At 31.1% G+C, this 17,444-nt stretch overlaps 2 protein-coding genes across 2 annotated transcripts in view; both read left to right on the top strand.

Moving 5' to 3' along the window:
- LOC139527426 (VWFA and cache domain-containing protein 1-like) overlaps positions 1–17,444 on the top strand; it is a gene marked incomplete in the record, with an annotated part of 392,016 nt that overhangs the window by 69,518 nt on the left and 305,054 nt on the right.
- Positions 7,284–17,444, top strand: part of LOC139526320 (uncharacterized) — a 71,767-nt gene continuing 61,606 nt past the window's right edge. Inside the window, exons 1-2 of the mRNA XM_071321451.1 lie at positions 7,284–7,401; positions 15,280–15,435. Of these exons, the coding sequence (XP_071177552.1) occupies positions 7,302–7,401; positions 15,280–15,435 (256 nt within the window). The 5' untranslated portion in view covers positions 7,284–7,301. The remainder of the gene's footprint in view (positions 7,402–15,279; positions 15,436–17,444) is intronic.

A 17,444-nucleotide genomic window follows, 5' to 3' on the forward strand; every position in this document is an offset into this window, starting at 1 on the left:
TCAGAACTCAAATGAAGTAGAAGATACAAACTAAATATAACCGTGCTGTTTCGTTATTAATCACAAGAAAACCGCATTGCAAGCTATAATTGAAATGAATGGAGCTGAAGTTACCATTGCGGTAAAAGAATTCACAAGGAAGGTACCGAGTGTGTCCTATTCCAAATATACAAACAAACTAGAAGTGATATTCTGGCAGAGATTCGAGAATCATGTGGTGCATGCATAGCAGTAGACGCTTAGCTACTTGTTTTTACAGTGATTAAGATAATAACACAATGTAGACAGCTGTTTCCCCTAATTTTGACATTTTGACTTTTTATGTCTGATTTTTTTTTCACACGTTTTTGTCAATATAATGGAATTTTATGCCACTGTCATACCAGTGACGCTAGCTATAAAACCATGTTTAATCCACCATTTTCTACTGTCTGTACGAAGTAAGGGATATGAAAGCAGTTTTTTCATTCGTTTGGGGTGTTTGAACATTTGATTGTGCCATTTGATTAAGGACTTTCCGTATGAATTTTTAGCATTTTTGTGATTTTACTTTTTACCTTCTCGACATACTACGTCGCATTCCTTTTGGATTTCATGCGAATTCCTCAGTTTTTTATGGAATTTTTATTCGCCTGAGTTTTATTTTTGTATTTGTAAGTACATATTTTCCATATTATGATCATGTTTCATTTTAAACACGATAATCAGTTCTCAAAACGAAATTGATAAAAAAAGGGGAGGGGTATCTTTGTAGATTATATTCATGCAATTGCTCGGGGTTTGCTGTAAACAACAACATAGTTTGTTGTTGCCAACAAAAAGATTTGAAATAACCGAAATAAGTAAAGTTATATAGGTACTGTTTTTTCCCAAATACAACAGGATAGATAACTTGAAAACATAATTGGTGTTATAACAATAGACGAACTTTAAAATCGTTTTATAACATATCTTACCGATATTGTATTACTTTAAATGCAACATAGCGATAATTACATTACATGATTTTGGCTTTTAATCTTAAGGCTTTTATATTACGTGTGCACATAAGATATAGCACAAATAAACTTTTCGGCTGTACTTTAAAGTTCATGAAAGTCCTTGGGAAGACTTAAGAACATACGATACATTTACAGGGGAGGTAATGACGTTGTTAACGTAACATGTTATTTTCGCGACGTCAAACTGTGACTTATCGGAAAAAGATGCATTTTTTGACTGATTTTTATCATTCAAACTGATTTAATTTGAAAACGAGTACATGGACCCCTTTTGTTTAAAACGACATGTTGTTTCATTTTGCAGGCAGATTAAGAAGGTAGACCTAGGTTAAGGGAAATAACTCTTAAATTCATCAGTACGTTTATGTCAACCATTTTTTAAGAATATATTCTAAGCTTCTAGGTTACATAGATTATTTTCAATCTGTTTCAGGTAAATGCTTAAAATACATGGATGAAATTGACTTTTACAAACGCTTAACTGATTTAAAGTGTTATCTCCCTGAACCAAGGTCTACCCCCTTAAGGGGACCAAATTTCACAAAACTGTAAATAGTGTTTTTTTTTTTAATTTGATAAATATACAGCAAAAAATGACGTTTTTTTTTCTCAATTTCTGACCATTTGACAAATATGAGTTATTTCTGAATACAAAATGTATAAATGTTTAAAATACTTATACAATACAGAAATTACAAATTATCTAACAAAAGACAATTTTTGTATATCGTTTAAAACAAAACAGTTATTTCTTTCTTTCGAAAGGGAAAATACGGCCGCAAATCCGAATTTTGAGCAAATATACCAAATTTCGATCTCATTTAACTGAAAAAGTAAACACATGAAGGTATAATTATTTTTTATTACATATTTGATTTAATCAAGCAAAAAATAGCCTAAATTCGCACCCTATTTTCATGGAAATCTGAAAACTTTTACCAATAAACATTACCTGTATATATAACTCTGTACCGAAATATTAGGTATCCAATATATTGCTTGACATAATTATTTATTGAAGAGGATAAGATTTCAAATTCTTTTATCCGTCTTACATTTGGTAGTTACAACTTACAAATCTAAATTAAATTCTTATAAAAACGATATAAAACACGAGGTTCAAAATGCTTGACTACACGTCTTTCTTACTTTCTGCCTACAATTCTTTCTACAGTAAGATATGGCGTATAGAAATACTGAGATGAGGTATATTCTACCAACGATGTAAATAAAATATATTTTGAAAAACATTTTAAAATTCCTACAGATTCTGTATTGAAATCTTTTGGAGATAATTTCAAATCATGGAATTCATCTCCTCATGCAAAGCTTTGATATCTTGTTGGTAAACCTTTTCTATAATAATGGTCTTAGGTCTCTAGCTGACCTATAAGATCGACTACCTCGTTTTATTGAACAGATAATTTATTCAGTCTTTATACAAAAATGGGAATCGTTGATACAAATAACCGACCGTACAAGGGCTGTATAGCCAGTCAAAGTCGTTAAAAATCCAATCATCATCATCATCTTCATCCTCATCATCATCAGCATCCTCCTCCTCCTCCTCATCAAATTACTTCTTTTAATGTCATGAAAAATTTAAGTTTGTTGTGAAACACCGCTGATTCTAATAGCAAATAAACCGCATATTATACACTATTATAGATATCATTCACAAATGATATCGGATATATTCCTTACGTCGTAACTACAATCCCCTTCCCTTTCATGAATGTGACCTACCGAATTAGACTATTTACCGGATTTGTAATCACATAAGCAACACGACGGGTGCCACATGTGGAGAAGGATCTGCTTACCCTTCCGGAGCACCTGAGATCACCCCTAGTTTTTGGTGGGGTTCGTGTTGTTTATTCTTTAGTTTTTTATGTTGTGTCAAATGTACTTTTGTTTTTCTGTTTGTCTTTTTTTCATTTTTAGCCATGGCGTTGTCAGTTTGTTTTAAATTTATGAGTTTGACTGTCCCTTTGGTATCTTTCGTCCCTCTTTTATATTAATAAAATCCTGTTTCTTTTATCGACAATATATTTGTTGAGTTTGGTGAATTGCTTTAATAAAATGTAGTTGGTATTGCGATGTGTACTTTTTGTGTACCCCCTCTCTCTTTATCTTGTCCTCAATATGAACACAGATAAACAACTTCAAAGCATACGAAATGACATACATCCTCATTCAAATTTTCCAGTGATCAGCTTAAAATTTCCTAACAGGGAAATATCCTGTGCCACGTCGTATGGCCTTTAAATATTTCAATTTATCGAATACGCTGGTGCAGTTTCACGCTTTACGGACCTTATTGCCTTTATTAACATGCATGTGGTCGAAAACTGTTCAAATGTAATTAGCGGTACCAATTTTACTACACCACTCGCGCGTTTGGACAATTAATGTACTTCAAGAGATGCTCGTGAACAAAATATTTGAAAATTCAAATTATAATACACACATCGAAGAGCTTACCTAATAAACAAGACCATTATTATAGAAAAGGTTTACTAACAAGATATCAAAGCTTTGCATGAGGAGATGATTCCATGATTTGAAATTATTTCCAAAAGTGTTTTATTGGAAAATTTAAATCAAACAATATTCGTATTCTTATGACAGTGATACCTTCGGTAAATACAAATTTACCAGCAGAAGTATCGTCGAAGTGGTATCAATTAATATCATAAAGCACATTGACGTACCTATTGAACTTCATTTTGGTGGACTTTTTGACAAGTAATTTATCCTCAAAAATTTCCTAGGTCAAAATATTTTAATATCCAAGTTATATAAAAGATGTTGAAGAGCTGATCAAATCAATGAAAAATTGATGAAAGAAAATAATCACTCCCATAAACCTTTTTTATAACTCAAACATGTAGAAATTTTTAATACTGTCAGTATTTAACACTATACAGTGACAACATACACCTCTGAAAATTATGTGAGGATAGTTCATTCAAGTGAAAATGTTGATATCTTTTACATCAAACTATTAATACAATTGAACATGGAAATGTGGAATGCTGTTGTTTTTTTTGGCAAATGGTTATAGCTTGACAACTTATAAACATAATTAGTAAAACAAATAGACAACCTTTAAACATGCTTCTTATTTACATATTAACCCGAGATAACGTATCACTTTAAATGCAACAGATCAATAATTACAATACATGTAATTGGCTTATGTAATCTTACGTGTGTATATAAGATTCAGCACAAATAAACCGCCGTCTAACGAGTGAATTTCATGGAAGTACTTCGACAGTTTTATAGAATGATTGCTTAGGTGGGATGAATAAATACATTTGGTTAATAATAACTGTATACATTTAATTAAATAGAAAATGGATGAAACCTGATTTGTATACCTAGCTTAACCTAGCACTTATAATGGACTTCGGACAACGCTTTGACGCCCCAAGTGAATTTACAAAGAAGCATTCTATTCCTAGTTGAAGACGAGACATTAGAAAATCTCATATCCTTATTTCCATTTGTATTAATAACTTGAAACATAATCTTCACTGAAATTCTTATAAAGAGTAAACGTTTTTCTTACTTTCTGTCCACAATTCTTTCTACAGTAAAATATTGCGTACGTAAATACAGAACTACCAGTGATGTGATTTAAAACTAGTTTAAATATCCTATGATCCGTATTAAAATCTTAAATTGAAATCATGTAGATTACAGTAAGACATTTTTATGTGTGTATACAAATGTCGCTTTTCGGTTTTCCGATGAGTACTTGTAATGCAACTAAAACTACTTATACACTCGGATGAGCTTTTCTGTGGAAGGTTTTCAAATTAAGACACTACAACTTTACTACATAGGAATTGATGACATGAGACCTTTACTATTCACATTGTTACGATTCTTTACGGACAAATTTTCTTTATCATTATGTCTGTGTGTTATACTTGCTTATACTATGCACTTGCTGGAAGTTATAGGGGAGGGGAACAACAAAACAATTTGTTTTTTGTAAAGCAAGGATATTTCAAAATTACCGAATGATGTGAAATAATATAGTAAATGTCTTTATTTTAAAATTATTATAGACAGAAAGCTTATAAACATTGTGGATGTTATGACAATAGACAACTCTTTTATTTATATCTTCCAGTGAGATTGTATAACGTTAAATGCAAGGAGACGATTATTACAATACATGTTTTTAGCTTATTCAATGTTACGTGTGCTCATACGATTGGGCACATATAAACTTTTCGGCTGTAGTGTTAGCTTCATGAATGTCCTTCGACAGACACAATGCATAGTATGATTGCTTAAGTGGGATGCATGCATTAATACATTTGGTTAATGATACTTTATACAAGATCAACAGGTGAGTTCTGTAAAAAGTAAAATCACAAAAATACTGGATTCCGAGGAAAATTGAAAACCAAAAGTCCCTAGTCAAATGGCAAAATCAAATGATAAAACACATCAAACAAACGGACATCAACTGTCGTATTCCTGACTCTCTGTAAATTACGTTGATATTTCCTTAGATGAATTATTATTTTATATTTTATAACATTGCCTTAAAAATGTATTTGTATTTTATCACTCACAAAGTAAATGTGTGTTTGAAACAAAATATGTGGCATTCCATATTTTACTATTGCTGTGTAAAATATTTTTGTAAGATTCCTGGAACATATGAATAAGTGAACTTTTGCAGACCATTCTTGTTTTGAACAGAATGTGCAATTCCTATTAGACAAAATGACGGCATACTGCATGCTCGATCTTTAATTTTGTTTCTTCAATTTTAAAGTTCAAAAAATCTAAATGAAAGCTATTATTATTTAAAAAACACAAATGTGGCAGTTATTAAGTTGAAAAAAGGTTATATAAGTATCTAACAATACAGGTAAATATAAAACACTATGAAATGACTTAATCATCATTCATTGCCATATACATTTTTTTTAAATCGTATCCTTTTTTCTTGAAAATCTGAAAATCTTTGCCAGTAAAGATTACCGGTATATAAACCCTTTAACCGAAATATTATCAATCCTGAAATTGCATGACATCATTCGTTAAAGAGGAAATTTATGAAAATCATTATCCGTCTCTCTGGCATAAGGATAAACAAGTCTTCCGCTCAAGCCGGTTCTTGGGTCGTCTTCAACTTGTTTTTTTTTTTGCTTTGTGTTAAAGGCCTCTTTTTGATTGTGAAATGAAGAACAGCAATAAAAACACTGTTATTTGCCGTTTGTTTGTGCTTTTATTGCTGTGCATGTACTGATTTTGTGTCATGGATGGATACTCCCTATCTTTTGTGTTTCTGTTTTATACTGATCTTCACAGAAGTTCTTATACAAAGTGATACATAGCGGAGTCGTCGAAATGTTAAGGTTAATACTTTGTTTTAAGTCTTGTACTCAATTATTTCTCCTGTCTACAGAAGTATTGTGATAAAGTAGAACTAAGCAGCGATGTGAATTAAATGTCGAGTCTTCTATGCATCCATAATAAAATCTTCAGTGTTGTTCTTTTTCAATTTTAGAGTAATGTCAGACTTTTTTATGTCTATATTATTCATTTTCGATTTCCCTAACCTTGTATTACACACTGAACTAAACTATCGATTTACTTACTTAAAAGAGGTTTCCCAACATCTTTAGAACAAACGAAAACCGCCGTAAGCGTTTCTTGACGTTACTTGCCGTAACGAGAAAAGAGGGAGCAGTCATTTATTTAATACTTTTGGACTCTCAGCTGTGCGTTTCTGTTAGAAATGTGTTTACATGAAATATACATTCAGGGATCTTTTAAACCATTTTCAAGTTGTAGGCATATTATATTGACTGCGAGGACTATCATATCAGATTTCTTGGAATGGGAGAGGCAATGTATCTTTTTGTAGGTGTTTCAGCACTGATGCTGTCAATTAAAATACACAAAACTCTATAACTTTACGACATGTCAAGTGCACCTTTTATGTCTGGAACTGATTCCGAAAAAAAACTATTTAAAACTAATACATAAATCATGTAAATAGGTGTGATACCAACATATAATGTTGCTTGATACTTTATTCTAGGAGACAGCAGTTACCCAAACACTCCTCCTCTAATCGTGTCATATAAGGCCGCCGAGATATTTTGGACAATGCAAGAGAAAAAATAGTATTTATCTTCTGGGTAGCAATCATGGACATGCAATTCAAATGAAGTTAACTGCAATTCTTATATTTTCTTGTATAAAAACACAATACTTGAATATTATTTGTTTGCATATGTTAGTTACTGCGTTTTTCAGGTAATGGCTTCAAACGAACCACAGAAATTGTTAGAATGGCAGCTGCATTGTGTTCTAAAAAGAGCAAGTCTTCTTCAATATCATGAGAGCTTTATCAAACATGGTGAGTAAATTGAATGCACAAAATTTTGTTTTTAAGAACACATAATACTAATTCTGAAACGCTTTGATACAATCATGGTCATCGAGATGCAAGGGCGTCTGGTATACACTAGCACATGTAGCGGCCAATAACTTTATTCACCTTATTTTGAATGTTATACCCCTGTATGACGTTCAATTGTACACAAGGCCGAACATCGTGACCTGAATTGAAAAAAGTCTCTAAAACATGGTTATGTAAATAAACTCATCATAGTTACCAGGACTAAATTTTGTATATACGCCAGACGAGCGTTTCGTCTACAAAAGACTCATCAGTGACACTCGAATCCAAAAAAGTTTTAAAAAAGCCAAATAAAGTACAAAGTTGAAGAGCATTGAGATCCAAAATTCCCAAAAGTGTTGCCGAATACAGCTAAGGTAATCTATACCTGAGGTAGAAAAGCCTTATTATTTCAAAAAAATTCAAAATTTTATAAACAGTTAATTTATAAATATAACAATATCAATGATAATTCATGTCAGCACAAAAAGTGCAGACTACTGGGCTTGTGATACCCTCGGGGAAATAAATCTCCACCAGCAGTGGCAACGACCCAGTGGTTGTAAATAAACTCATCACAGATACATGAGATACAAGGACTAAATTTTGTATATACGCCAGACGCGCGATTCGTCAACAAAAGACTCATCAGTGACGCTCGAATCCAAAAAGTTAAAAAAGCCAAATAAAGTACAAAGTTGAAGAGCATTTAGATCCAAAATTCCTAAAAGTGTTGCTAAATACAGCTAAGGTAATCTATGCCTGAGGTAAGAAAGCCTTATTATGTCAAAAAATTCAAAATTTTGTGAACAGTTAATTTATAAATATAACAATATCAATGATCATTCATGTCAGCACAAAAAGTGCTGACTACTGTGCTTGTGATACCCTCGGGGAAATAAATCTCCACCAGCAGTGGCATCGACCCAGTGGTTGTAAATAAACTCATTACAACTTCTTTTCAAGGAGTGAATATTCAAAAACCTAATGTTCTAGTCAATGTAATATTTTACCAAACAAATTGGAAATAATTCTGTGTTTGGACTACCAAACAAGACACAACAAAAGGTAATTAAAAATAAAGCAACATAAACACACAACACATGGTGGAGGAAAACCGTGACCTTAGCGTGTTGGGAATTGCTGGTCCATTTGTGGCCAGGACATTATACCATTAATGACATCCGATGAGATAATATTGTGGCATTCATTTGTAATGTTAGCGGATTAGTAAATAAACTTATCATAGATACCAGGACTAAAATTTATATATACGTCAGACGCACGTTTCGTCTACAAAAGACTCATCAGTGACGCTCGAATCCAAAAAAGCGAAGTTGAAGAGTTTTGAGGACCAAATTCCTAAAAGTGTTGCCACATACAGCTAAGGTAATCTATGCCTGAGGTAGAAAAGCCTTAGTTTTTAAAAAAATTCAAATTTTTGTAAACAGTAAATTTATAAATATAACCAATTGTACACAAGGCCGAGCATCGTGACCTGAATTGAAAAAGTCTCTAAAACATGGTTATGTAAATAAACTTTGCATTCATTTGTAATGTTAGCGGATTAGTAAATATCATTATCATAGATACCAGGACTAAATTTTGTATATACGCCAGACGAGCGTTTCGTCTACAAAAGACTCATCAGTGACACTCGAATCCAAAAAAGTTTTAAAAAAGCCAAATAAAGTACAAAGTTGAAGAGCATTGAGATCCAAAATTCCCAAAAGTGTTGCCGAATACAGCTAAGGTAATCTATACCTGAGGTAGAAAAGCCTTATTATTTCAAAAAAATCAAAATTTTGTAAACAGTTAATTTATAGATATAACAATATCAATGACAATTCATGTCAGCATAAAAAAGTGCTGACTACTGGGCTTGTGATACCCTCGGGGAAATAAATCTCCACCAGCAGTGGCATCGACCCAGTGGTTGTAAATAAACTCATAATAGATACCAGGACTAAAATTTGTATATACGCCAGACAACGTAACTTACATTACCTTCATATTATCAAACTCATAAACATTCGTATTTCTATGTTAAGTTAACGTGTTTGTAACAGTATTCTATGTATACCACCGACTGTTCTACAATAAACAACAATCATACATTCGTATAATGTAAATCATATAATAAACACAACACGTTTTCACAAATGAAAATAACATAATCTACACTGAATACTATTACTGATACGTATTTTTATTCTTCCCTTATTTTACTAATTGCGACAAAAGGAGTTATGAACACTCACAAACTGTTTTAGTTTTACAATTGGTTGCGTTATTGTGCATTCCGTTTATCAGTTATCTCGCCAAATTCGATGAGTATGCTATCTTAATACTGTTCATGCAATATAGGGATTTGAAGTCGATTTTAAGGGAGTTCATCCCTAATTCATGATACCATTGCTTTCTATATTAAATTTTCTCATTTTCAAGCAGATTCACCTCTTTTGTTTTAAGTTCAAATAAAGTGACAATCATTTCATGTTAGAGAGACACTTTATGGTATCGTGTACTGAAAAAATTCAACATATTTTTAAAGGCATATAATAAAGAAATGGTTCCCGGAACTTCGGATGTACCAAAACAGGTACTTCAGATCTGACAAACGGACAAAATGTACCTTTTTTAGAATTTGGTGCATTTCTTTCAATATTCAAGTAATAAGTCAAAAAGTGTTCTACAATGTCACAGATTACCAGTCTTTCAGCTTTCATTTGATACCTAAATATTCTACATATTTTAAAATTACACTCATGCGTAGAAACTATTTTGTGTTAAATATGTATTACTTTCTTGTATGTGCTTTCTGGCCGGGCCCCAATTAGTGGTGTTACACTTTAACTTGAAGAAAGTATTCAAAATACTAGCTTTATATCCTGAATTAGACCCATTACCGGGATTAGTAATAACATGAGTGACACGACGGTGCCACTTCTGGAGCATGATTTTCTTACTTTCTGGAGCCGTGTGATCACCACCATTTATGTGTGGGGTTCCTGTTGCGCAGTCTCTAATTTTCCATGTTATGTTTTATGTACTGTCATTTTGTCTTTTGGTCTTTTTTTCTTTTCTAGCCGTGCCGTTGTAAGTTTATTTTCTAATTATAAGTCTGTATCTTTTGCCTCTCTTTGTCAATGAGATATATATGTTCTTTTTGGAAGTTGCTACAGTAAGAAGAAATTCATCATTTCTTTCGTTCTGTGTATTTTTTTTAAAGAAACACAATGTTTAATAAAGAAGAAAGCACAAAGGTAAACAACGCTTTGTGAACATTTGATAGGAAGATAAATGCAATTAAAATAATCAAAATCATTTTCTGTTATTTTATTTCTTTTTTAGTTTGCATTTTGTTTTAGTTTTTCAAAAAGTGTTTTCAATGTCGAAATGATAAATATAAAGTTAAGCATCTGTCACAGTACATGTAGTATCGTTTAAATTGTTAGAAAAAAATTGTCATCATTCAAAAACTGAAAAGAAATAAATGTATTTATCGAAAAACGTTTATACAACTTTTTTGTAGGTGAGTACGATGTACTACAATTATCGAAAGTAGACGATGAGAAATTTAAAGACGTCATGGAGAAGGTCGGAATGGCAAGAACATCGACACACGTTCGACAGTTCAAAAGCACGCTTCTTCAATGGGCGAACGATCCAGGTAAACCATCAGTTAAGTTAAGTTAAGATAGTTGCAATTCTATGCATAAGTTATTTTTCTTAAATAAAAACTGAGGTGCTTAATTGGTGAATGAAAATTTTGGAGCTAAAAAAAAACAATATTCTGTTTGTTTTCCCTTTTTATACCGATGTGTTCATACATTATCGTAATTATTCTTCTGTTTATTTCCAATGTTTTATAAGTTATGATTAAGAACGCATACTTGGACTGGAATTGAGAGCAATCACATTTTAAACATTTGTGGAAAACAAACTTACACAAATAAAACAATATCTCTACTGCCAATACATTGATTTGTCAAATATATATTAGTATGTCTTACAACTGGCTTCGCAGAAAAGATGCTATTGCTATCAATTACACTCTCAGGTGATATATCAGTGTTTGAATTAAAAACCAAAGTTTCAACTTGGACAAACTGTTTCTAAAAGTATATTCCTAAAACCTAAAACTAAAACTCATTTTAATTTAAAACTTTGAACAGTAACATAAAGATGACACTCTGAATAATAAAAGTGACTCGTTTTATACCCATGTAAATTGTTTTCGATTATTTTTGTTTATAATTGTTCCGAACTTTCATTGATTTAACCTTGTCGGAATTTGGCTATAGGATGTTTTTATCCGGGATAACGGGCAGTACAAAGCAAATACGCTTTTGTGTATTAAAATCAATTAAGAAGATTATCTTTAACGTTCAATAAATATCCCAATATCAGATTGTATTTTAATTCGTATATTTTAACTAATTTGATTCGTTCAGGAATAGTCACATACTAAACTTTATTCTCGAATGTAGAGAGAAAACGGTGGATAGCAAAAAGCATATTGCACAGCAAAACGCATATTGCACCGTTAGAATATCTAAAAATGTGTAAGGGTTCCGCGGAACCCAGTGTCTCGCCTACTTTTGCTGTTAATCAAACACTCATCAAAAATGATGAAAAAAATCAATAAAATTATTTCTCTCGATTGATTGTCAGAAGCTTCTGTCCATGTTTGGTAAAAATCCAGGCTAGTTTAAGAATCTTAAAAATGTTTTAAATACTTTAACTGCAGACTGTATGTTATGTTTCCTGGCAGAAAAAAAAATAAGTCCATTTATAAGTAAAATACGGGAAAAATGGAATTTTATTTTTACAAAATTTACATCTGGATACTATCTTCTGATCATAAACAAGCTTCTGGCCAAGTTTCTTACAATTCCAGGATAGTTTATGAAAGTTATTAAAATTTTAAAAACTTTAACCACAGAGTGAATGTAATGTTTCCTGACAGAAAAACTAAGTCAATTTATAAGTAAAATACGGAAAAAATGGAATTTCATTTTTACAAAATTTACTTCTGGATACTTTCTCCTGATCACAAACAAGCTTCTGGCCAAGTTTTGTACATTTCCAGGATAGTTTAAGAAAGTTATTAAAATTTTAAAAACTTTAACCACAGAGTGAATGTTATGTTTCCTGGCAGAAAAAAACTAAGTCCATTTATAAGTAAAATACGGAAAAAATTAAATTTTATTTTTTTCAAAATTTACTTCTGGATACTATCTCCTGATCATAAACAAGCTTATGTCAAAGTTTCGTACAATTCAAGGATAGTTTAAGAAAGTTATTAAAATTTCAAAAACTTTAACCACAGAGTGAATATTTGTGGACGCCGCCGATAACTTCAAATTAAACTTCATCTATTTAAATAAACACCAAAATGGCAAATTTCACTACATATATATATATTACACTTTATCACCAATGATCTCTGAATTATTTTGAATTAAATTTAATAAAGATATATCATAATCCAGAGTTTTTTGTTTGTCTTCTGACCTCTTTCATAATTTATATGTATTCCAAGTTGCAGTTTATGGAAGTTAAAATGTGGATGAAATAAAGTTACTAGTTCAAACTATGTTAAATTTTAATAGAAATGTTTAATCAAAGTGTAAGCAATATGTAAGTACTTAAAATCATTGCATTTTACATGTCCAGTTCAAATATAAAAAAAAATTCAAACAACATGTTTGTCCAACTTTTAATTTAGTTTGTGCTAATTAGATAAATTTTCATGTCTGATTTATCTTTTATCATATATATGTTGTGTACAAGTTATCATTTTGTACAAATTATAATTTGTACAAAAATATTGTACAAATTATAATTTGTATTTTGACTTTGTACAAATTGTAATTTGTACAAAAAGTGCTTGTACAAATTACAATTTGTACAAAAATGGACAAAAATTCACTTATAACTTGTACAATTATTTATCATATGGATTTTGGTGAAAAAAGCATCGATACACATTATTGAAATGCTATTATATGACCACACAGTACACCTAAGTTACAAAATCAAACATTAGTTCTTTATCATTCGTTTGAGCAGTTGATCTAGTGATTTATGGAATCAGGTATTACAAACCATCTTTTGACTCTCAAATCGATGACGACCTGTTTTACTGGCATTTTAACTGCTTCACATAGCGAACGTTGAAGCTCAAGAACCGTTGCTGTGAATAAACATGAGTATTTCACTGCTTCAGTTGGACTTTTAGACAAATAAATATCCAAGAAAGAAAGCGAGATAAAACACCCCATTTGGTTAAGGAATATGACTATGCTAAAGTCAGGAATATGTCAGTTGTTTTTCTGCCGTTTTTTTATCAATGTTTTTTTTCATCAAGGATCTTTGTTTTATAAATATCAAACTTAACGGAAATCAGTTGAGACAATCTAAGCTTGAAAAAACAACATTAAACGTATGCAGAACAGACAGACAGACTTTTATTTTATAGTTGGTGTAGTATTATAAAATCATCAGACCCAATGGCATTGAACCATCAATCTTTTCACAAACAAAAGTGAAGCTGAATAAGTCATATAAATCCAATCTTTTGATGTACCAATTACAAATATAAACTATAACTTGTTTAAAGAAAGATTTGATTGTTTTCATGGACTTTTTGAAATAACAAATAAGTGGCAACATATCTTTTGAGGTCCTTTTCACGATCATCAAAATGCTATACACGATCTTGCACGATACAAAATATCAAATTTTACACCTATAATCGTTTTTGCAAACTTTCTAAATAAAACAAAAATCCTCAAAATAACGATAAGAACTAATCAAGCAGTACTATTGAATGATCTCTTTTTTTTTAAGAAAAAGTAGTTTTTGTATTAAAAATTTGTATAAAAATTCTATTTGTTTACTTTTTTTCTCTCAAAAATTTCGAAGATCAATCTGCCTTTTGTAGTTGTGAAAAAACCGTGTATTTTGTTAATTAAGTTTAGTGTGTGGTCAGTTAATTACAATTCTATCGTGTGAATCAATGCATTTTTCACCAAAATTCATACTTAAAACTGTTGTACAAGTTATAAGTGAATTTTGGTCAAATGTTGTACAAATTGTAATTTGTACAGGCACGTTTTGTACAAATTATAATTTGTACAAAGTCAAAATACAAATTATAATTTGTACAATATTTTTGTACAAATTATAATTTGTACAAAATGATAACTTGTACACAACATATATTTCCCTACAGCTATACTCAATTGGTAATTGCAATAAAAACAAACCTTACTTAGTCTCCTACCTGTCAATTCAAAGTTGACAAAAATCACAAAAAATAACAAAAGATTATAATTCAGGGTTAAAGAAAAGTATTACTTGAATATATAACAGTTATTATCAAATTTTAATATGAAGATCATTATAAAACGATGATTATACATGTATGTACAATATCTTTTACCAAGATAAAAGGTATATAATTGTATTACATGTCTCTGCTTAGGCTAATGATGACTTTTCATTACTGTAACAGTTTATTTTTACTGAAGTAGACATGCTTAAAGTAACCAAACCATTTTAGTATGTTAAACATCTATCAAATATGAATAACAAAGAGGTTCATTTAATGACCAAACACACAATTTTAGATTTTTTTCATTGTAATCAGAATGTAATCAAAAAGTAATCATGATTGCAGGGTATTTTGAAATGTAGTTGATTAAATTAAATTACATGTAATCAGACTTTTGGATGATTAATGATTACACTGATTACTTGAAAAATTGTAATCAATTACAGCTGATTAACGATTACAATTACAATTACCCCAAGTCTGTTTTACAGAAGAACAAAATCATGATGAAGTTGAAACAGCATCCTTAGGTCAAACTACACCACAACCAGAAAACAGAAGTAAATTTTCTAGCTTTGGTAAAATATTTAAACCATGGAAATGGAAGCGAAAGAAGAGGAGTGAAAAGATAGAAAAAACTGCCGTTGGTAAGATATATTATGTACAGATGTTTTGAAAAAATGATCAATTCACAACTTCGACTGCCACTGTAAGTTATACAACCAAGTCTCGGCATCCTCACACATGATGTTGGTACAGACAACAATGCCCGCTAGAATGGTGCATCTATACTGCAAAACTTATTCTGGCTCACAACGATTATCACCACAAAGCACAGATCATCTTAGACATCTTTGAATTTTGGTGGCGTCACTTTTACAGATCAAGATTAATGCCCTTTTACAAAAGGAAACAAATGCAGTTTTAAAAATATAAATGTGTCATTTTTAAAATCTTCTTTGGAAATTGTAATTATCTTTCTTTTTCCAGAATGTCAGTTGAAACAACTACAACCAACGTTTTATACAATGCAATATTCAATTTTACTTCCCACTGATAAATTAAAGCAATCTTTACCATTCAATGCTTACAAGCACTTTGATTACCATTCTTGGGTTATGCCACTTTACAAATGGAAAAATTGCTGTTTTTTTCGTTTCTTCTAACTTAAGTTTGTCTCAACTAAATTTAGTGAAATGTATATACAAAGCTTATTCCTACAAAACTCAGTTTAAGTTCCAATTTTGCCAGCTTCTCGTTTTTAGTTCTTGTGTTATGGCACTTTATAACGTTATATCCTAGCGGGGGCATAATCTGTGTCCCTATGGACACATTCCTCATTTATGTTCTGTTATCATAATCTTTATTGATGTTATTGATGATACTGTTATTGTTGTTTCCACTCCCATAAGCGTGGTTTACATCTTTGAATCAATCGTTTTCTCAGTTGGTGGTACATGTAATAATGAAATTTAAACTGGATAATATGATTAAAGTATTCTAACGTTAAAGGTGAAATACCAAGTTTTTGTAAAGTGGTGATTGGTGTAATATTCTGAATTTCATCAAATTCATAGTAGAAGACATATGAAAAAACATAACCATCAGGAGCCGGTAATTCAGTGGTTGTCGTTTGTTTATGTGTTACATATTTGTTTTTCGTAAAATTTTTTACATAAATAAGGCCGTTAGTTTACTCGTTTGAATTGTTTTACATTGTCTTATCGGGACCTATTATAGCTGACTATGCGGTATGGGCTTTGCTCATTGGTGAAGGCCGTACGGTGACCTATAGCTGTTAATGTCTGTGTCATTTTGGTTTTTTGTGGATAGTTGTCTCATTAGCAATCATACCACATCTCCTTTTTTATATAATTGGGACACCTGATAATGTTAAGCCGGGAAGAACTATATATATCTTACCTTTTTCGTCTGGTGTCCTTCACACTGTTTATTTTTCATCTATAATTTAGTTAGGGATATCCGTGAAGAAAATAGTGGATTAAACCTCTAGTATTATAGCTAGATAAACCTCTCACTTGTATGACAATGGCATAACATTCTAAAACGTCAGCACCTGCAAGACCATTAAAGTATTATTTGTTAAATTCACATTGAATATTTAAATACATTTTTTGTACTTTCCGATAACCTTTTTGAGAAAAAAGATGAGAAGTAAATTGACAAAGCCCTAGCTCATTATTTTTTTTTGTTCAGATACAGGTGACGTTTTACAAATATGAGTAGCAGCTACAACTTTTGAATATCTAATGAGAAGATTTGTTTTTTCTTAAAACGCGGGAGAAAATTTGAAATTGCTCCTTAGTAGAGGAAAGTCTATAATTTCAAAATTGAAATCGTCTCGATTGTCATAGATTCTGGTGCTGAGATGATCGTTGCAGTAAAACTCGAAATATATATGTATTATTGAGACATACGTAGCTGTATCTGTGTTTTTTTCATCTCTATTTTTATTTGGATATATTTATAGGGCCCAATACGTGAATTGATTTTATGCTGTAAAGTTTAATGGGTTATTTTCATATAGTATAATGCGCAGTTAAAAAAATGTACAGTAATCAGAAAATTAAGATTTGTTAATGGAACGAAAATCAGGAATATAACTGTATCGTGTGTATGTAAATTCAAAGATCGA

Source organism: Mytilus edulis, chromosome 6 (assembly GCF_963676685.1).
Source record: "Mytilus edulis chromosome 6, xbMytEdul2.2, whole genome shotgun sequence".
Classification (NCBI taxonomy): Eukaryota; Metazoa; Mollusca; class Bivalvia; order Mytilida; family Mytilidae; genus Mytilus; species Mytilus edulis.